A 21,659-nucleotide genomic window follows, 5' to 3' on the forward strand; every position below is an offset into this window, starting at 1 on the left:
CGTCGGCCTTACTGTTTGCTGTTCGGTTTTACTAATAAAATTTCTGAAGCTAAATGACAAAAACTGCACGCCCCACAACAGAAATAATAGTGCAACGCAATGGAGCAACGCTACAAAAAATGGTGCAACCGACCTTCTAACGGCCCTCATTAAAAATTTTATTTAGTCAAATATTTTTATTTCATCAAAGTCAGAGTTTAAAAATAATTAGAAAAGGATGAATCACCTACTCTTTTTAACTCTGATAGGAAAAGAGAGAGTGTGTAACTTGGGCCAATAAGAATTTTTTTAAGAATTATTTTTTAGAAAAAAAAAAATCCGAGAGAAGGGATTGCTTATGTCGCGTTTTAGAGAGAGAGAGAGAGAGAGAGAGAGAGAGAGAGATAGTTTGTTCCTGTCGCGTTGGGCTCGCGAGGGAGAGACGAGGAGAGATGAGCCCCGGCGCGGCGATGCGGCGGCGGAGAGCTGGAGCGGCGGCGCCGGCGGCGGTGGCGGTGGCGGTGGCGGCACTGTGGTCGGCGTGGGGAGTGGGGGCGGTGTGGCTGGACCTGCCGGCGACGGGGGTGAAGTGCGTGTCGGAGGAGATCCAGCCCAACGTCGTCGTCCTCGCCGACTACGCCGTCATGTCCCAGGACTACTCCCACGGCCACCCCACCGTCTCCGTCAAGGTCCCTCCCCCTCTCCTTTTTCTCTGATTTATGTTTAATTAACAGGGATTTGAGTTTGGATAGTTTAAGGGAGCTGTGGAATCTGTTATTGATTAGCCTTTTGTTCTTCTGATGTTTTGGGAAATTTTGATATTTGGGAGTGTTTGGTTTGGGGATCGAAGTTTTTGAGCTGATTAATTCGATTGAAAATGATCTTTTTCACCTTTTTGTTTTTCTACTTTTAATTGAGCGGAAAATTGCTTTCTCTGATTTTTATCATGTGCAAATTAGTTTGAGGAAGTCGAAAATAATCATATTATTTGTAGTAAATTTGTGGATTCTTGGGTCGAAGCACTTTCGAAGAGTCTGCGAAAAGGGTAATTTTTTTGAGCTATTTGAACCTGACGGGGAACCTTATAGTATACCACTTGGGCATTCTCTAATCTCCTTTTCGTGATTGTGTGAAAATTGTGTAAAAACTAGTAGGAGTAAAGTGGGATTGTGCCAATGCTTGCAAAAGTATGCTGAGTTATAATTTTGTAAGAAATTGTTAATTTCTTTGGGCATATTCGTTAACTACGACTTGCGTAGAGCAATACAGATTACACTCTCGTATGTTGGCCATTAAAGACTCTTGCTGAAATATGATATCAGCTGGATCGAAATAAAAGCTCGATATGGCTTTGGGAGAAAAGCAAATCAACTGTGAAATTTGTTAAATTAATTTCTAAATATATTTGACCTTTAAAAATAACAACTTTGGCTCTAAGAATCATTGATAGAACTTTCAGAATTTCTATAGCAAAGATTATCGCTTTTGTTGTGGGAGCTTCGTTATGAAGAAAAGTTACTTGGAGTCTCATCTGCTTTTGGCTCATTTTGTCATTTTTTTTTTTATTTTTATAATCACCTTACACTGCATAAATTTGTTTTTCTTTAAATTACTTGTCGGATTAGTAGATTACTTTCTTGATAGTTCTATTCATGCTGGAAACTGTCATGCTACATCAACGTACATTTATTACATTTTCGGTTGCAGGTTACATCGCCATATGGAAACACTCTACATCACAACGAAAATGCCACAATAGGCCAATTTGCATTCACAACGACAGAAGCTGGCAACTACCTGGCATGTTTCTGGAAAGATAGCACAGAAAAAGTAACGACAACGAGTGTTAATCTTGATTGGAAGATTGGGATTGCAGCAAAGGACTGGGATTCTGTTGCTAGGAAAGAGAAGATCGAGGTGAGGCACTTAACCACTGTTTGTTTTCCGAACAACATGGGGGATCACTTATCCCCTTTATTGACGATAGCCGAACTGGGAACTGAGTTGTTTTAGGATAATTTGGGAATAACAATATTAGCCAACCAATAGAATAGTGTTATCCCGTATTAACCATTTTGATCATTGCTCATCATTACAGTTTACCCTGCATTCATTGTGCTTATGTTGATGATGTTAAAGCAAAAACAGTACTTAGTGGTTCTCAGGTTTATAACTGCAGAGTTTATCCCAAAACAAAACTGTGTCTTCATTTTTCAAACCAACCTCATCTAGCATGCATGGAATATTCGTTTTCTCCTTTGTGTGTTTATATCTTTTGTGCATAAATTATTTTGAGCTTAATATTTAGGGAGTCGAGCTAGAGCTGAGGAAATTAGAAACAGCTGTTGAAGCCATCCATCATAACTTGTTGTACCTCAAAACCAAGTAAGCGACCCTGTATTTTCACCTACATGATTTGGTTTTCTGCTGACAAATTCTTCAGCAAAACATGAATCACTGTTTGTCTGGTTTTTGGGTTTCAGGGAAGCAGAGATGAGGGAAGTGAGCGAGAGGACCAATGCCAGGGTTGTGTGGTTCAGTATTTTGTCGCTCGGTGTTTGCATTGCAGTTTCTGTCTTGCAGTTGTGGCACCTGCAGCGGTTCTTTCAAAAGAAGAAACTTATTTAGATTTTCTTTTTTTTCTCGATAACGTAGGCTACTACTCTAGCATTGTATGTTGTTTAGATTTCCTTTTTATCTCGATAACGTTGGCTACTCTATCATTGTATGTTACAATTGAGGCTATTTAGAATTTTGTTATCTGTACATCAAACAATTCTTATTCGCAGAACAGATATATATGATTTTGCATTTAAATACTTCTCCCAGTTACAACGAAGTGTTTTAAGCTATAGCATCTTACACTTGCAATTGTCTCTTTTGCTCTTCCTATCATTACTGCACAATCAGCTCACTGTCTCTTACAGTATAATAAGTTTCTTCTAATTCCGCAAAATTACGGGATAGAAATGGGACCATTCGTCAAAGCCACAAGGAAGTCTCTGTAATCATCTTCTGGAAGAAGCTCACAAATAGCATCCTTCAGCTTCTTCCCATACCCCTTCTCATACATTGTTTTCACCTCTTCCATTCCCACTTCTATGCTCCCCAAAACAACCCTAGTCAATGCTCTGTTATCAGTTTCTGGCCCCTTCATGCTTGTGTCCACCATCTTAAGAGACCCCAAAAAGGAAAAAGAAAAAGAGCCATTAAGGGTAGAGAATCATTGGTAATTGACGTGAATTGTTAGCTTTGGGTAGAAAAAGAGGTACCTTGGAGTAGTACTTTGCAGGATTGTAGATGCATTTGACAACCATTCTCAGCGTGTCTTCAAATTCCCCGCAGCAATCTTTTTTAAGTGTCTGTAGATATATATATGTCGAGATCAATGTTTCTGAGAGTTCTATCTCAGGAACAGTAAATTGCTAAGTTAATTGTCTTTTTTGTGCTTACATTAGTATAATCATGACCATATATATGCTTATAGCTTGAGAATGCTAGACTTAGCTGTGGGATGCTCCTCTTACTAAACATCTCAAGGATCACAGGTTCGTCTACCATTCCCATTCGCCGTTTTCCTGCATCATACAATCTTTTGGCATCACATTTTGCGATATGTTGACTAACGTCGTCATGGTGCGACCTATGAGAGGCAGCCAAAGCGACCAGTATCTGTTATTGTTATCAAGCATAAAACTGCATTAAATTTCATCAACAAATGACCCTTGCAAGGAATGTATTTGATCTTTTCTAGCTATGGAAAGCATATATATATGTGTGTGTATGCATTTATACTCAGATAAATCCAGTTCAAATTACCCTTTGAGAAGGACTGTTTTGTTCACCAATGATGTCTTGGTCCAGGTTTCTCTTGCACAGGGCTGAATAAGCTTGCTTGGTGAAGAAGAGGTGGTTCGTTTTCCGTCTCGTGTAGATCTCAATGAGAGCTCTGTGGTTGACGACGCTGCATTCGAATGCATCCCTAGCCACGATGGCGTCGCGTTCCGCCGGCTCGAGCATCCACATGTACAGTATGTTGCACATCTGAAAAAAAAAAAATTTGATGCTTAGAACAACAACTGCATAAACTCTGGCAGGACAGTACAAGTGAAATAGCCTAAGAGGGTTTAATGAACACCTCATTCTTTGGATTGCTTATATGATTCCTGCGAAGGCGTTCAACGAGGTCCTCACCGTACATGGCTTTATAGGTCTCCTTGATTCGCCGCCTGTCGGCGGCGGTTCGAAGAGCCAGAGCGAGACCCAAGTGGTTAAGTTGATTCCACGATGCATGTATTTTTCTGCACGCTTTCTCGCACTCTGGGCTAGAGGAATGAGAAGCCATGAGAAGTGCTTTCACAACAAGCTCCACAGATGGAGAGGGTGTGCATCAGGAGGTAAAGCTCTATATGCAATCTCAGGTTGCCATTTATTGGTAGTAGCTTGGAGGCCAAGGAAGAGGCTGTAGCATTGGGTCCACAAGATTGGATCCAACAAAGAGAGAGGGGAAGAGAAAGGTAGTGCAGCTAAATGGAGAACATTTGGAAAGTGAGCACTGCACACTTTTGGACTGAATGAGAGGAAGTGTCCTTTTGGAGTAATGGTTTTTGTGCCTAATAAATTGAGTTGTCGTTGTTAATGGGATTCTTTCATGGGTTCCTAGTAGACTCCGAGTCTGATTCCCCACTTTCTTAGTCTTTCTGACTTTTACTCTGCTTTTCCACCAACTGAGATGACACCCAGGGATGATGTAATGTGAGTAGTTCTGGGCCGCCATGACCCACATTTTTTTTGGGCTGAAACGGGTAGGAGGCTAGTCCGGCCCGCATGCAAATTCGGGTCATTTCAGGCCGAGCAGAATTTTTTGAACCTCCAGTCCAGTACCTTTTTTTAGGTTTTAAAATTTTGGGGCATTTGCTTATATACCCCTCTTACGAGGCTAATATTAAAAATATCTTTTATTAAGGTTTTAAAGTTTTCAAATATACTTCTAGAGTTAAATTTTGTTAATGAACTATTAAAAATAACGGTTATTTCTGTAAAATTACTATTTTGCCCTTTTAAATATATCTTTCTATTAATTAAGGACGAAAATAAGTATTTTAACTTTTTATCTTTTCAAATATATTTTTTTACTGTCATTAATTTTTCTTATTTGCTCTTAAATTAGAGACAAAATAGATATTTTTAATATTTTTTAATTATGGTAAAAATTTAACTCAGTTTTAATTCGAGATGACTTTAACTAGCAGGGATAAGTTTGCAATATCGGATTAGTACGGGGACTAATCTCGCATTTTACCCTATTTAAAAGCGTGACCCCGCGGAAGTGGGAATCGCATTTCACGAACAACGCCTCGTAGAACCCAATCGAAGAGAGAACGGAAGTAAGAGGTCGAGCGAAGGGGCGTACTCTGAAGCTTCTAGAATCTCCCGATCGAGGTTCTCTCTCTCTTCTCTTCGTCGAGATTTTTCAATTTCTTTTTTCTGAAGCAGGAATTCGATCGATTAGAGGATTTCTAATAGATTTTTTTTCCTCCCCTTTTTTCCCCTTTTTCTTCAATTTTTTTTTTGGCACTCTTTGATCCGATGTAGAAAGATATTCGCGTTACAAACCCTAATTACTCCGCTTTTCACGAATTCTAGGGTTCGACACTCCTCTTGATCAAATGGAAAATGTGAGTGCCCTTGCAGTATATGATCTTTGATCTTCCTTGTGATGATCTTCTGATGATATATGGGAGTGTTGCAGTACGAGATACTGGGGAAGATAGGAGAGGGGATGTACAGTGTCGTGTTCAAGATGCGGGATAAGCGCAGGAACAAGATCGTGGCCGCGAAGAAGATCGAATTTTACCGGGGGATAGACGACGGAGTCCCCTGCACCGCGATCAGAGAGATCTCCTACTTGAAAGAACTGAACCACGAAAATGTAGTTAAGTTAGGATCTTAATCATATAATCTTTTCCTATTCTGGCATTTGTGGTTTCTTGATTTAAATAAATAGCTGTATGTGATGATTGTATAGCTGTATTTGAGGATGGTAACTAACTGTTTGGAGCTTACGTATCAAATTTTATGAGATGCGTGTGTTTAGAGATGAAAATCTTCATTTTTTCTGATGTTCTCGGGAGATCTAACTTTTTACCAATAGTGTTTATTATTGATTACCGAATAGTATCCAGGTATTGTAGTCAATGAAAGTGGATGATTGAGCGTATTTTATCAGAATCTTGATCTTACTATGAACATGCACTTTTCGTTTTCCTTGCCTAATTGCCTTGCATTGAATCTTGTGAAATCGGAATGGTGATCTTTACAGGAGTTTCTCCCTGTGTTTGTTTTTTCTTTTTAAATCTTGGACGCAAAATTTGTACTGGAATTGCATTTTAGGTTAAGTTTCTTGGAACCTCTCACCACACTTTGTGCCGTCAATGAAGCTTGGTTGTTCTATCCCTACCCTACTGCTTATTAATATTCTGTTTTGATGATAGGTTGGAAGAAATAGTCTATGAGAATAATGAGATGTGGTTAATACTAGAGCATATGGACACGGACTTGAAGAAGTACATGGCTTCTTTCTGGAAGCCTGCTGAAGATCCACACTTTATTAAAGTGAGATTCTTTTCCTCTATCAAGTGAGATGTTCTAGCGAATATTGTTGCAGATCATCATATGTTGTTTACACTTTACGGACATGGCGGTAGGATTTTCCTTTGTTATCACGTTTGGCTACTTGAGTTTCTTTATCTTTTGATGTTCTGTTCCCAAAATATCAGGCATTTTCAGAAGTGAGAAAATTTTCTTCTGTTGTTTATGTCAAATTTTAAAAATAGGAATTGGGATCAGAGATGCCATTGGCGCATCCATTTCTGAACAATCAGTTCTCTTCTTGTAACTTCCAAAGTTTGTATGCTTAGACTTAGAGCAAGGATTTATGATAGCATTTATAGAAAGAGAAAATGGAAGTGATACCAAACTGAGTTGACATTTTAACTGATAGGCTAGTGGCCTGTCCCTTCAGCCATGTCCACTGCAAATTTATGTCATCTTATATACTTTCGTGTTACTCAGAAACTGCCCAAGCTAAATCATTTCGGAAACATGATCACAGGGTGCCAATATGCTGGAAATATATGATGCTTGAATCATTTGGAATTTTGGGCTGATTTTAACACAGTTGTCTTCTTTTGGTACAGAACTGCAGATTGCATACTATGTGCACTTGGATTTGCTGTTCTCTTTGCTCTTCAGGCTATTGTATCTCACAAATGATTACAACACTCTAATTGATAGTCAAAAAAATCTTTCTGCTTTATGTCTTTTTACTAAGTAGGAAAATTCAGTGGGGCTGCTTGGTAGTATTTTGAATTTACAAAGTTTTCAGTTCAGTAGACTTTCTTGCTTATCAGTTAGCCTTCTAATTTTCATGATATGCTGTTTAGTTACCTGAAATTGCTTCTACTAGGAATTAGGCAGCAATTTCTAGAGGGTTAATGCCAACTTGATAGCTTATCATGAGATCTACTCAGTCTATTCATGGGCCTTCTTACATTTTTTTTTTTTGAAGTTTATGCTGTCTGAGCCTAACCTTATTAATATCAAAGGCTTCGGTAATTAATAAGCTTTAACTTATTTATTTTGATTCTTTTGTATATAGTCATTAGTGTCAAATACACTACTAGTGCAGAGGATTCGAGAAATGCATATAGACTTATGTAGCTGTATTTTAAATAGCTAACCTGTTTATTCACCTTATGTTTTGCAGAAATGTCTCTATCAGATTCTTAGTGGCCTTTTCTATTGCCATTCTCGTAGAATTCTTCATCGTGATTTGAAACCTGCAAATTTACTGATAAATCAGCAAAGTCATGTTCTGAAGATTGCAGACTTTGGACTAGGCAGGGATTTTGATAATCCTTTCCGTATATTTACTCCTGGGGTAGGTTTGTGCGGCTCTTGTTTGTGTTGTTGTTTTGGACAGTGTTGCTACTTTGGACTAATTGTTAGTTAAGTAGATGCTAGGCAATTCCTGTACTTCGATGTCAAAAGAGAACATTATTTACGAGAAGAAAAATTGTTGATTAGATGACATAGAAGAAATATTCCTGCATTTAATAGGACCTACACTTTATGATGTTGCTAGCTTGCTATAGTCATTCATCCAGTAGTGTCTCAATGCACTTCGACTTGCCTTTGCACACCATGAAGTTTCACCAAGGCACATAGCATGGCTGCTTTGTGCTCTCCTTAAGTGTCACTTCTTCGATGTTTCTAATCAGTTGCATTTAAGGAGAAACTTCTATTGACTTAATGGTATTTTCTTAAAGATTGCCCTGTTACAACGAAATCTTTTAGCACCTGGGAATAATGCAAGGTTAATGTCAGGCAAGTATAAATTAACGTTGAAGAAGAAATTTACAAAATTCTTTAATGATTCAATTAACATATCTTGGATCATTCATTCTGAAAGCTGAATGTGCCCTAAGGATATTGAGGTAGTAGAATACACGCACAAAAATCTTTCGCATGCCACTTGTTTGGTGAAAAGAAACCCTGTTGATTCATGCAATTACTTTGGCTTTTGCATGATGAGTGTTCATAGGAGGTCAAGAAAAAAGACATCATGAAGGCACTCACGTGATGGTTCTAACACTCCATGAAAAGAGCAGTTTGCTTACATTCGTGTAGACTGAAATTTCCAAAATTTTTGAATTCCACCTTTATTTCATGTCAATTAATGCTATTTCAATATCTTTTTCCAGATGGTAAGTTTAAATTACAGACCTCCAGAAATCCTTCTCGGATCCCTACATCACACCGCAGCAGTTGATATTTGGTCTGTGGGTTGTATTTTTGCTGAAATGGTGAACCATCAAGCTTTGTTCAATGAAGACTGTGAAATTGGTCTACTGTTTAAGATTTTCCAGTAATATCTTCTGGTCAATGCTCTGAATTTTGCAACTTCGACGTGTCAGAGGAATCTCTACCGGGCTGATTACCTAATATCCTTCTTTTCCATAAAATATTTTCTTAAAGAATGCTAGGTACCCCAAATGAAGATACTTGGGAAGGGGTTAGTTCGTTACCTGACTACAAGGTTTCGTTCCCCCAGTGGCCTCCTAAGGTTTTCATTTCAGTTAACACATTAATTTCTTCTTTCAGCGCTCTAGCATGATTGAGTTCATACTTGAAAATTAGAGGGGGGGTTTCATATATATATATATATATATATATATATATATATATATATATATCCTAGAAAAATCTTCTATGTGTATATGCATGCCCTTATGTAATTTTTAATCTTTATATACACCCCTTGGAAGTGCAGTTTCTTTGCCTACAAAACTTTACTAAAGTTGGGGAGTCTTCCAATTCATGGGGGGAGGTGGTTACCATAATCCATGTGAGAAAAAGGCTTTTCAAAAAGGCCGTGTATTCATTAAATTAAGTTTTTGAAGGGCATGTATTAAACTTCAGATTTTGCGGAGATTTTTAGAGGCAAATGGATTACTTTGCACGGTGGCATATGTTATAATGTAAATACCTCGTCAAAGTTCTATTGTTGTAACAAAAGGCTGATTGCAGCATCTTCTTTTCAGGATCTAGCATCGGTGGTCCCAAATCTTGAACCAGCTGGTGTGGACCTTCTTTCTGTAAGTGAAATACTTATTTCTCAAGTAGGGCATATTTTTCTAGAGAAGCCTTAACTAAATCATAGAACTGCCACAAAATTTGTGTATGCAAAACATACTGCTTACTTCGTTCAAAAAAAAAAGAGAGAAAAAAAAAACTCATTAAATATCAATATTTTCGCTCGATTGGTCTGCCAGATGGTAAATTAGTTTCCTGTTGGACTTCAATACAATAAAGTGTAAAAATTGATGAATTCTGGGAAAATGATAGCGCTCCCAGCTATTACTATATAACTTGGTTATGGAGAAAACAATAACTATCAATTATGCTCAAGTACTATATATGATAACTATCATATTATGCCACTTGGAAGACTGGCTGGCAATTCGTATCCTGACTTTTAGAGGATGTTTCTCTGGCTGAATACTGAGCATATCTATCAGAAAAATGTGCAAAATGGAACAATTTCTCCTGAGAACCTTTACTGCTTGTGTACATGCCCCTGCTGAGGTTTTTATGCACAATTTTTTTTTGCATATTCAGCCTAGAAGGGAATAAACATATTTTTCAGGGACATAAGCAAACATCAACTCTGCAGATTTATTTGCACAATTTTGCATATCTCCAGCAGTCAATACGCATAAGACACTATATTGAATAATGCTGAGTCACACCTTACCCAGGTCTTATGTTGCTTATTAGATACCTATTTTCTTGACCTGGCATGCGATGTGGAGAAAAGAAATGATATTAGCCTATATTCCCTGTCAGGCTCCACTAAATAGTGGATATACAATATGTTCCGCATCCTAGTCTTCAACCTAATTGATAATCACACTATCAAGCTCGACTAGTCTCAAGTTTCACCTTCTTTTAAAACCATTCTCGGCCACTTGATTTGCTCTCTCAAGCAAATAAATTTCATATTCATCCATTATTATTCAGCGATAAAGTTAGGTCAAAATTCATGATTCTGATAGAATGTCTCCTACACATTTTCACTATCTGTGCTTTTTATGAACTTCATTTGCACAGAAAGCTTGTTGCTTCTCACTTTATATGCATTAATATGTCCTATATTACTACTACTTTCCACGCCAACTTGGCAGGGTCTCTATGTGCTCTCTCATATCCTCCATATTTTTCTCCTATAGGACTAGCATTTGCCTGTGCAATGCATGATCTAGTTTGATTTCAAAGGGTTTCACTGTTGATTCCTTGAAATTTTTTTGTAATCGACAGAGAATGATACGGTTGCCGCCAACTGAAAGAATCTCTGCTCGAGATGCGCTGGAACATGAGTACTTCAATGACCTCAATTTTGCATCGTGACTCTTAGCTCCCTTGGTATATAGTTCGGGTGAGACGGGCTTGTATGAGCTTTCATTCTTGAACTTGTAGGAAAATTGTATCTCCCCCTTCGCCTTTCCTTTGTTTAGCTTGCTCTATAGGTAGCGTGAAATCATTTCCTATTAATCTAGAGAGAGATCGCTAGTTAGTATTGCTGTCTTTCATGCTTAAAAGGTAGAGTGGCATTACTGTTGTGAATTTGACAACGAGCAGTAGTAAGCCTTAGTTTTTTTTCACAGTTGGGGTTCATGCCCAAGTGTCGTATCTTCTATTTGAGAGTTAAATCATATGTTAACTGTCAAGTGTACAATACTGGCTTGTTGAAAATATCTCGCCCATATGTTTTGAGGTGCATGTAGCTAACAAATTAACTTGGAGGGGCATGTTTTCACATGCGACAACTCGAATGCGGTTGGAGTCCAACCAATCAGCAGTGTGGCAATTGTGCCTTCGGTACAATGATTTTTATCTGAGATTTATTGTTTTTTTTTTTTTTTTTTTTTTTTTTCAGACCTAGCTTGCAAGGATTACATATAATACCCAGGTACTATTCTATCCTTTTCGATCGTATTTGGATGCTAGAATAAGTTATTTAACGATAACTTATTCTTATCCAAAAAACTTATTCAACATAAAGATTATTTTGTGTGATTGAAAGAAAGAAATTTAATTTTTAGTGTTTCGAAGATCTTAATGTTCATGAATTGATAGGATAACATATTTCATCAATCAGTTTATCTTGTTAAAAAAAAAGACTTGAAAATCGAATGTAGTATCTAATTTTAAACATCTTATCACACTCTTCATCTACCAATATTTATAAGCTTTTCAAGTAAATTATTAAGATATATCAAATAAGATATTCATATATACAAATAAGGCTTTAGTACAAGAAAGCTCTTTATCCTATCAAGTTATTTATGATGATCGGGGATTGGTATCGCCAAATATGATTTAAAATATTTGAAGTATCTAAAAATTAACTTTTATAATTTTTAAAAATTATTTTCTAGTGTATTTAAAAAAAATCATAGAATGAACGGCTAAAAATGAATAATGTTATAAAATTAAAGGTTAGAACTTCTCAATTCAAAATTGGGATTGTCAAATGTGATCAAGTTATCTATCAAAAATACAATCAATTGGGCTCGTCATACAGCATTAGAAACTTGAGTCAAAGCCTTTCAATTATTACAGAAATAATGTTTAAAAATCATCAAATTTGGTTTTCAAGTATTTAAATGCTTTAAATCAATTTCAATAATATGGATTGTGGATAATACGGTTTGCTGATTTGCTCTCTCGAACATAAAAAATACAACAGAATAGGACAAAAGACTTTCCCCTATTAATAGGATAATAATAGCAATTGAGATCCGTTGGACGCACCCGTTGGACGCACGGTCTTATAATCCTGTCTGTAAATTCCATCCGTCTTGCTGATTCATTCATGCAAGGATGAGTGAGAGAGGGACCTACTACTTAGTCATCAAATAAGCGGAAATTCCAATGGTGTTAAAAAAATTATTATGTATTACATGGAAAAAAAAGGTCAAATATCAGGTATATATTACAATAACAATGAGAACACGCACAAACAGAAAAAGCCAACCAGAGTATTCCATGGTTTTGGAATATCACATTATTATATACAAGATTAGGATACAAGAGTAACAAAATAAATCCCTGAACTTATATTCAAAGCGCCACATCATGACACTACGGAATTAAGCGAAAAGATGAGCCCGCAAAGCAAAGATTTTGACCTATGAAGGTAATTGTTCATTGTTCTGTCTGGATACGTCAGAATGTGAGCAGATCACAGGCGACGGCTGCAGCAAATCTGTTTTCTAAGTCTTTCAAAAACATATTTCAACCTTTTTTTTTTGGTTAAATAATCAATTCTGCTTTTGTAGGAATCCATCTTCCTTTTAGCTAATTCCATCCCTTTCTCAGTTGCTGACGAAAAACTTCACTGTCATCTATTTGCAAGTGAGTGGAATTACCGCAACTTCTTCCTTCCAAAGAATTTGAAGATAGGAGCTGCATCTGCGAAAACCAATCTACCATCATCTGATCGGTATTGAAAATGCCAAGCTGGGCCAATTAACCACGACAGAGCTGCCCCACCGAGCAATCCTCCCATCTGAAATCATGTCTTAGTATAGCATCTGAATGAAACCAGTTAGCTTAAAAGAAAGGCAGAGAAAGTATTGCCGGACGTACATGCCCCCAGTTATCAATGCCCCTAGAGAGAAGCCCGAGAACCTATAGAACAAATTCTCAATAATGTAAAAACAAAACCATGAATAATACAAAAGCACTGCAGAGAGAAACAATTGCTTACCATGTTCAAGGTAATAACATGTGCAATATGCTGCAACTCCTGCTTTCCATCCCCAAGTAGCTTTCTATGCCTCAACAGGAAAACAGCATATGAACCAACCTGTTATGTATGATGAAGTGAATAAATATATATACATATACAATCTCTATTATAAAAAGAACATTTGCAGCAACCCATTACATAGTGGACAGTTGATGATGGACGTGTAACAGAGATGGTGGGTAAAAGTTCAGAAACACAAAATTCTCTGATAATACGATAGCATCAAAAGGTATAAAATAGAGAAAGCATCATTATACAACAAGAAAGAAGAAAAGAATGGTGGCTCCCTCTCATCCACTAAAATGCCAGGGTTACTACGTATAGTTATATCGATTGTCTCCAAAGAGATCATCATGTATAATTTCATGATCGCTAAGCAAGATTCATATACAACAGCAAGGAAGTGCAGCAAAATTATTCCAAAAAAACTACATGTTCTTTCGCCATAGTAACATGTCTCAATATTCTGCTATAGTAAATTTTTTTGTTAATCAATTGTGAAAGAAGGGAACAAGTTGTCAATCATACATACCAACCCAAAAATAGCTCCTGATGCACCAACAGCAGGTAACTTGCTCAACTGGTAACTCATTACTGAACCTAATTCCTCAGACATTTAAATCCAGATTTAGAATCAAAAGAAAGACCTAATTACACGAATACTAACAGCAGTAGAATTTCCGTAACTAGGGTTATGAGTTATTACTTGCTAGTGCAGAAGTGAAATAAACTGCGAGGAATCGTCTAGGACCACTGAGCTGCTCTACAACTGGGCCAATGGAGTTTAAAGAATAACAGTTGATCTGCAAGTTCGAGAAATCTGTCTCACAGTTATTGAATTAATTAAGCAGCAGCATTTCAAAAGGCGTACCATGAGGTGAGCAACATTTGCATGCAGAACCGATGATGTAATCAATCTCCATATTTGTCCTTTATCAATCAGGCTATTAACCTTTTCACACAATTAAATTATCACTAGAACAGTAGAAAACAAATCCGGAGAACTACATTTGATCAGACAATTCTAACCTTAGCTCCCCATAAGAGCAGCCTTCCATGCGTAGCAACCTGAGCAACATAAGCCCTAGAAAAAGCCAAAAAATCAATACATCAAAATGCGATGTTTTAACAAATGCAACGTAGAAAGAACATCAACTAGAAAACAATAATGAAACAAGAGTGATATATTTCACAGAAGCATGAAGAATACAAACTTGTTTGATTGTATTATAAAACACGAAATGAAACAAGTTTTACCCACTTTTTCGACCATTAAAAATGTTAATAAAAACTCTCAAATTTGTAAAATCTTCTCTATCAAGGAGATATCACAAATGATAAATTTTAGGCACATTTCAGATTGGTGAGGTCAGATCAACGGCATCTTAGTAACTTGAAGCAGAAAGATTGCAAAGAGAGAGAGAAAAAAAAAACTCTTGAGTGAGTATTTGTGATATGTGGCAAGTTTTATTGGTCAATGATAATTGGTGCTGCTGACCCAAAACCAAACAAATCTGCAGCGGCTTTGTTACAATTGTGCAGTTTCGTGCTGCTGTTCAATTTTATGCAGGGAATAGATTAATGGAGTAAGAAAAGGGGTAACAGAATAAAGGGAAAATACAAGATAAGCTACAATATAAATGACTGTTACATGAGCACTATCATCATACTGTAGCAGCACATTTCATGCTACAGTAAACATGAGCACGAAACTTAAATGGCAAATGACTGTTACATTGACAACTTTGACTCTTAAACCCAACTAAATCTAGTTTAAATGACTAATTACGTGGATTTGAATTTTATTTGGACTAATTTTCGTGACCCAAGTAGTGCTTTAAATTGATCACTTCTCATCTTGGGCTACCACTGCAATCCAACCTGACGATATCTTACTGCATCAACATGATGGTCAAAATAATGGGATAAATACCTCTTGCAAGTTCTTCCAGCTTTATAGTATTGTAGAACCAGCATTTTATTTATTTAAAAAGAATAGAAACTCAAGGACAACCCTGTATTACTAATTGTGCATTAGGACAAGAGACTGCCAGGAATGAACCACTTGGAATACAAAATAAGAAGTTCAGAGATGAGAAGCAGCATCAAGGTAGATAAACATGGACAGCACACTCAGAACTTGGTCTTACAAAATGTTAACAACAAGAAGAGCATTTGTCCATAGCCTCCCTTTCAAGCGATTCCCTCGAGAAGTATTAGATTGCAACTTGCCCTTATCCAGAAATTCAGATTCGTTACCCCCAAAGAAAGAAAAGCAATATGGATGTGGTGCTGAGAAAGCATGCTCCAGCGTTTCAAGAAGAGAATATCGCTTTAACAATTTTGGTCGTCTAAACCAGATATCTCTGATTCTGTGCAAGGCGCCCAAATGATATGCGTCCTGTTCATTGTATTAATGCAAATTTGGATCAGAAAGAGATGCAAAAGCTAAAGAAGATAGAGATTCTAAGGTTTTCTGTTAGTAAGAGACTGTTACATCACAAGATGAGCACAATGTGGTCCTAATGATCTCCAATAATCAAGAGTTATGATTGAGCTAAAATGGAACAAGCATCTAATAGTGTTGCACCTAATCAAAAATCATGTAGTCATATAAATATCTCTAATGCATTCTCAAGATAAACATGCTTTGGATTCTCAAAAATAATCAAAGTTGCAATATCCAGCACCTCATATAGTTCCATACCACTAGTCATCAGGTTATAGCCCAAGTTCTATAATTTTTGCTAAGGGAAGCTTCAACTATGCAAAATTTATCTTGATAAAAATGCGATACCTATATATGCCTGGAAATTGGTGAAAAAAATACATCAACAGCTACTGTAATTTTGAAGTGCCGCAAAGCAATCCCCAAAGACAAAATCTTATCAAAACCCGCATTAATCTCCATCATCTGGCTTGTGATCGATGAAATGGTAAGACTAATATTTCGCAGCTAAGATTAATCACTACACTACCGATTCTAGTACCATTCAACACATTTCCCTTGCATTAATCATTCGATTCGGCGAAAATCCCCAGCAGCTCAAGATTCGGAGGAGGGAAAGGGAGAAACTTGTGAAACCCTAGCGGAGGCGGAGGGTAGGGTTTCGTACCGGGGAGGCGGAGCAGACGAGGAGGAGGCGGAGGTGATCGCCGCAGCGGCGGCGGAGGAGGCGGCCGAGTCGTGGGGCGACGGCTGCGGCGACGAGCCCCTCCGGCGAGGCTTCGCCGTGGGGATCGGGAGCGGCGAACCACGGGAGGGGAGGGGTCGACGCCATTGCTGGAGCTTCTCCCCTCCCACCGCGGTGTCGAAGCGGAGCGGAGCCGTGCGTGGGCGCGAGGTCGAAGCGGATTCTCCCTCTCATCGGGCGAAATTTTATTGGGGATACGTCCCAACTCCCAGTCTGAGACCAGCAAATCGGCCGTTCGTCTTGCTTGGAGATCCGCGCAAATCAATTGATGAGGGACGGATTCTGGATTCTCCCACTGGGGATGTTCCCCTGGGGACAAAAATTTGGTGGACATAATCCCCAAACGTAATAATTTGGGGATTATACAGATCGGCGCCATATGGCAAATTGTAACTATCTCAACAGCCCAAAAAAAATATTATTTTTATTAAATTAAAATACTTAAAAATTTTATTTTTGTTGGGCGATTGAGATGAGTTCGACTTGCCACATGGCGTTGATCCGGATAATTTCTAAAATATTATGTTTGGGAATTATGTTCATCAAATTTTTGTTCGCTAAACATTCATTAAATAGTAAAAAAATAATTTATTAAAAATTTCTATTAAAATGAATTTTCTCGCCAAGACGTCAGAGTAAAGATGACTTGGCCCGGCCCATATCTGGCCCATTTACATTGCTACAGGCCATAAAATTTCCATTCTTTTATATCATACTAGTGAATTACCCGCGCGATGCTGCGGATATAAAATTATTTTTATAATAAATTTTATTTTTTAAATATTTTTATATAGTTTTATAAGTCTAATTATTAATTAAATAAAAATTATATAAAAATAATTTAATAGTTAAATCTATTTAAATAAAAGTCATTAAAATTGGTATATGCCGAAAGTAAATTTATACAATTATTTATTTTATAAAAATTTATATGAAAAGAATTTGAGATAAATCTATCAAAATAATTTTATTAAAAAATCAATAAATAGAAGAAAATTAAAATTGTAAATGAAATTGTTTAATAAAATTAATTATATATACACAGAAATACATTATATTTCTAAAATTTTACTCCTAAAATTTAAATACTATATTTTTTTTTATACAATGATATTTTATGTGATTTAAATTGTATCTATCAGGTTAGATTAATTTTATTACGTGATTTATTATGCATATTATTAATAAAATTAATTAATTATATTATAATTTAATTAGTTATTATAATTTAGAATTTAAAATTAAAATTATGAATATTATAAGTTAAAATTAAAATTTAGAATTTAAAATAAAAAATTTTAAAATTTAAAATTTTAAATTTTAAAATTTTAAATTTTAAATTTTAAAATTTTAAAATTTGAAAGTATCAAAACTTTAAATTTTTATATCAAAATTTAATTACTAATAAGCTGTTATACAATTTATTAATAAAATTAATTTTATATATATATATATATATATATATATATATATATGTGTGTGTGTGTGTGTGTGTGTGAAGTGGAGGGTTGGAGGACAGGTGTCAACCTAAGGTTCCCCCAACCCTCCTTTAATGTAATAGAAATAGATATTAATTAAAATTTACACATTCCGGAGTTTAGTGAAAGACGCACAAATAGACTATTCCGTAAAGATTTTATTATGATTGTGCATCTCACTTTTTGAATTTCATATTTACCCTTTATAAGTAATCTAAAACTATATTCCACAGTCAAAAGTAATCTTGTACCCAAGCCAAACTTTTTCCATTTAACTTCTATCCTTCTTGGGACCATTTAATGCATTAACTCTCATTCAATTTTTATGCTTCTACAAAAGACTTTAAACATTTAATCTCATAAAAAAAAAACCCTTCTCAGCATCATATAATTGAGCTGGTTTTCTATATATGTAGAAGTTGCACTACATCATTTTTATGTCTCAAGACATTTAAATTTCTTATTTCAAGAGAAATAGAAAAAAAAAAAATTTAAGAAAAATTATGATAGAATGGGAGAACTCTAGTGGCCCAATTTAATTGGTTGAGGACTTAGTGATGTAGTATCACTGCTACATTTAATTGAGATGAGATATAGTTTATATCAAATACTATCATTTTTCTTTTTCTGTTTCTATTTTTTTTCTTTTTTGAGGGTTAAACAAACGTATATGCATGTTCATGGCAATAATAATCCTTACCCTGGTGAATGTATAAGGCGAGAAGAGTAGACAATTAAGTATATATTATGTATGAGGAAACAAGCCATGGACCACAATATGGTCCCAGATCACATTAAATTCCTTTTACATGCCATGTTTCATCTTATAAGCTGCAAAGTTTAACTATAGTCAGATGCAATGAATGGATTTTAGCTATGGTCAAAGAGTTTCACATGTCACCTTATGGTTCTTGGATTTTACCAAACTGAGATACGTACTTGGTAAAAGTTTATGGTAATTAATGTAGAACAAACATTCTTTTTTTAGTTTTAAGTTTTAACTTTTCCTTTACAAGGCCGTTGGGGAGCTTGTTGCTGGAAATCAGATAACTTAGAGACTCGTGGGAACGCTCCCGTTCTTGTTGATCACTGTCTTCTTGTCTCCCTTCTTCTCTTTTATCTTTTCTGTTCTTTTCTTTTCTTCTTTTTTTCCTTTTTTTCTTTTTTCTTCTTTCAATTTTCATGTACCGAGGCCTGGATGCCTCAACTTGTAGCTTAGTTCACTACCTGTTGAATGAAGCGGTAGCATGCTACCTTTTCTCAAAAAAAAAAAAAAAAAAACTTTTCCTTTACAAGTCCTGAGATGTTTGTGATTTGATTTGATTTGGTGAAGTGAGTTCAGATTGATCAGTTTGGTGGAGAATTATGCATGATAATTAGCTTGTTAATGGATATTATATATATATATATCTTATATTGTTTTGATAGAAAATTGCATCCTTTATGGTTTAGTTTCCACTTAACTGTCTTATTTTCTTTTCTTTTTTCTCTCATACCTGCCTCATTTATTTCATTTAGAAATAAACTTAGCTAGAAATGTAAATCAACTAGGATTCGAACTTGGGTCTCGAGTACCAACCACCAAGCCCTTTGCCACTTGCTCTAGGGACGGTCGGTGTAACTGTCTTATTTTCAAAAGAATAAATATACTCTTGTTGAAGTTTTTCTTTTAAACCTAATTCTTTCCGCTCTGTTATTATTGAAGCAACTGTTATTCTCTAACAACTTAAACTGTCAAGAGAATAATGTTTAAATACTTTATGCTCAACACAATATTAATTTATTGCAGCACCACAAGATATCACTAATTAAATTGTCTTTGAATTTCCTCGGATATATAGCCTTAGACCTTGTTTAGTAACAAGCCCGCGAAAAGTATTATTATTGAATTATAGAATGTCCATAAATTTAAAAATTGTTTGTAATAATTTCTCCTTCAATATTTTAAAATTATGGTTGCAATTAATCTCTACTAGAAAAGTATATGGCTACATATTTCTCCGGTAGCGATTACATGATTTTATAGTATAAAAAGAATTAAAAAAAATTTTTAAATTTTGGATCTTTTATAATATAAAAATAGTATTTTTAGCCACCCCAGTATCAAACTACATATATACGCCTCATAACTCATCAAGAAATTTGTTTTTTTAACCATTTTTTCATTCAAATATTAGTTTATAGTTTTGATTTACCACATAAATTTGGATGTTCTTGTGTTATTTAATTTTGACTTAGCTGTGGATTTTATAAAATAATGTGTTCACCATGAACCTATATATATTGCATCAAGCCACGGACTTAATTAGTAATTTTTCTCTCAAAAAGTAAAAAATCAATCTTCTTATTTATCATTATATATTAAAAAAATTTCAGATTGAATAAATTATCTGTGGACATCCCCAGAGAAAAAAAGTTCTACCAATAAATTAAAAGGTCTTCTCATCGGATGTACTCAGATAATCAACATTTTTATGTGCTAGTTGATAGATCTATATGGCATATAAAAACAATAAAATTAAATACATATATACTAATGTCGAAGATCGTAAATAGAGTCAAAAATAACTTACAGAGCGACAAAAAAAAGAGTTAAGATAACTCTTGATCAATCCGCAAAAGCATGAAGTCCGTTTCGATGATTTGGTTGATTCTTCTCTCTCAAATAATCTCTCGTATGATGTAAAACAGATGATAATTTCTCACTAGAATGTAAGTGAAAGTCTATATCGATTTCTCAACAAAATCTGATCAGAATTTTATTTAATTTAAAAAGATAAAAAATAAAAGGTATATTAAGTAGTTTATTTTTTAAAAATTTAATTTTTATTTATAGTAAATTTAAATTTGAATATGATTAACAGAATCATTTATGAAAATTCTAAGGCTAGTAATTAGTGTTGTACGTAACTTCTTGGCCTTCTACTTACGTAAAGTACGTACCATTTAGTGCTCTACCCAAAATCACCATACACATGATCAAAAAGCAAAAGTTCGCAATGCAATCAAATCACGTAAAATTGATGTGACTATTTGAAGTTCCAAATCCGCGGCATCCTTTGACACGTACAAAAGGAAACAACTAAGCATGTTTACGTCAATGGTACGCAGAAAAGGACGTCTTGTTCTCCTCAGTCAAGGACGGCTAGTTCTTAAATCAAGATCCCGAACGTGCATATATATATATATATATATATATATATATATATATATATATATATATATATATATATATATATATATATATATATATGGGCGCGTTNGAGACAAAAACAATAATATCGAGTCGTGTTTTCATATTGATACAATTATAGTTACAAAGATAATTTCTTAAGTGCTTATTCATGCGGTGGGGGAAAGTAGGAAAGAAAAGAAAAGAAAAAAGTAATTTTCTTATTTTACATTTTGAATTGGTACGCCGAGTGCATGATCGAGTAGAAACGATAAAAGATGATTGTAGAATAGGAAAATCATAAAAACAGTAAAATATACGGGACATAAAAATTTACGCAAAATTTTTTTATAAGAAAAAATCTAAGGGCGAAAAAAAGAGAACTTCATTGTTAAAAAAAAGATATGCTGTTCCACATTTGGAGCAAAAGACAAACGAAATTTCTACACAGGTTTTTT

The 21,659-nt window shown here is 35.3% G+C and overlaps 4 protein-coding genes across 9 annotated transcripts; 2 read left to right on the top strand and 2 right to left on the bottom strand.

Annotated features, from left to right (window-relative positions):
- Window positions 391-2,755, top strand: LOC109706943 (transmembrane emp24 domain-containing protein p24delta4-like). Its single transcript, XM_020227971.1, has 4 exons — window positions 391-668; window positions 1,687-1,896; window positions 2,288-2,364; window positions 2,463-2,755. Exons 1-4 carry the CDS (start codon window positions 432-434, stop codon window positions 2,605-2,607), a joined length of 669 nt encoding a protein of 222 aa, XP_020083560.1. The 5' UTR covers window positions 391-431; the 3' UTR covers window positions 2,608-2,755.
- Window positions 2,756-4,464, bottom strand: LOC109706941 (annexin D8-like). Of its 2 annotated transcripts, none has more exons than XM_020227964.1 (5): window positions 4,174-4,464; window positions 3,799-4,023; window positions 3,433-3,651; window positions 3,252-3,341; window positions 2,756-3,151 (listed from the first exon to the last, which is right to left on the bottom strand). In XM_020227964.1, the coding sequence occupies exons 1-5, from the start codon at window positions 4,270-4,272 to the stop codon at window positions 2,936-2,938; spliced, it is 849 nt and encodes a 282-aa protein (XP_020083553.1). In that variant the 5' UTR covers window positions 4,273-4,464; the 3' UTR covers window positions 2,756-2,935. The 2 variants fall into 2 exon arrangements, with proteins under 2 accessions (XP_020083553.1, XP_020083552.1); XM_020227963.1 differs by having other exon boundaries at window positions 4,118-4,464.
- LOC109706942 (cell division control protein 2 homolog) lies at window positions 5,172-13,091 on the top strand. Of its 5 annotated transcripts, none has more exons than XM_020227970.1 (9): window positions 5,172-5,421; window positions 5,626-5,919; window positions 6,474-6,594; window positions 7,748-7,921; window positions 8,745-8,908; window positions 9,019-9,106; window positions 9,585-9,638; window positions 11,480-11,512; window positions 12,962-13,091. In XM_020227970.1, exons 2-8 carry the CDS (start codon window positions 5,717-5,719, stop codon window positions 11,483-11,485), a joined length of 810 nt encoding a protein of 269 aa, XP_020083559.1. In that variant the 5' UTR covers window positions 5,172-5,421; window positions 5,626-5,716; the 3' UTR covers window positions 11,486-11,512; window positions 12,962-13,091. The 5 variants fall into 5 exon arrangements, with proteins under 5 accessions (XP_020083559.1, XP_020083558.1, XP_020083557.1 ...); XM_020227969.1 differs by lacking the exons at window positions 11,480-11,512; window positions 12,962-13,091 and adding an exon at window positions 10,861-11,436 and having other exon boundaries at window positions 5,175-5,421; window positions 5,575-5,657; window positions 5,732-5,919; XM_020227968.1 differs by lacking the exons at window positions 11,480-11,512; window positions 12,962-13,091 and adding an exon at window positions 10,861-11,436 and having other exon boundaries at window positions 5,177-5,421; window positions 5,626-5,657; window positions 5,732-5,919.
- On the bottom strand, window positions 12,482-16,889 carry LOC109706940 (RHOMBOID-like protein 10, chloroplastic). Its single transcript, XM_020227962.1, has 9 exons — window positions 16,474-16,889; window positions 15,508-15,758; window positions 14,387-14,441; window positions 14,229-14,309; window positions 14,064-14,160; window positions 13,890-13,957; window positions 13,316-13,414; window positions 13,195-13,236; window positions 12,482-13,114 (listed from the first exon to the last, which is right to left on the bottom strand). Exons 1-9 carry the CDS (start codon window positions 16,723-16,725, stop codon window positions 12,971-12,973), a joined length of 1,089 nt encoding a protein of 362 aa, XP_020083551.1. The 5' UTR covers window positions 16,726-16,889; the 3' UTR covers window positions 12,482-12,970.

Source organism: Ananas comosus, linkage group 2 (genome assembly GCF_001540865.1).
Source record: "Ananas comosus cultivar F153 linkage group 2, ASM154086v1, whole genome shotgun sequence".
NCBI classification, from domain to species: Eukaryota; Viridiplantae; Streptophyta; class Magnoliopsida; order Poales; family Bromeliaceae; genus Ananas; species Ananas comosus.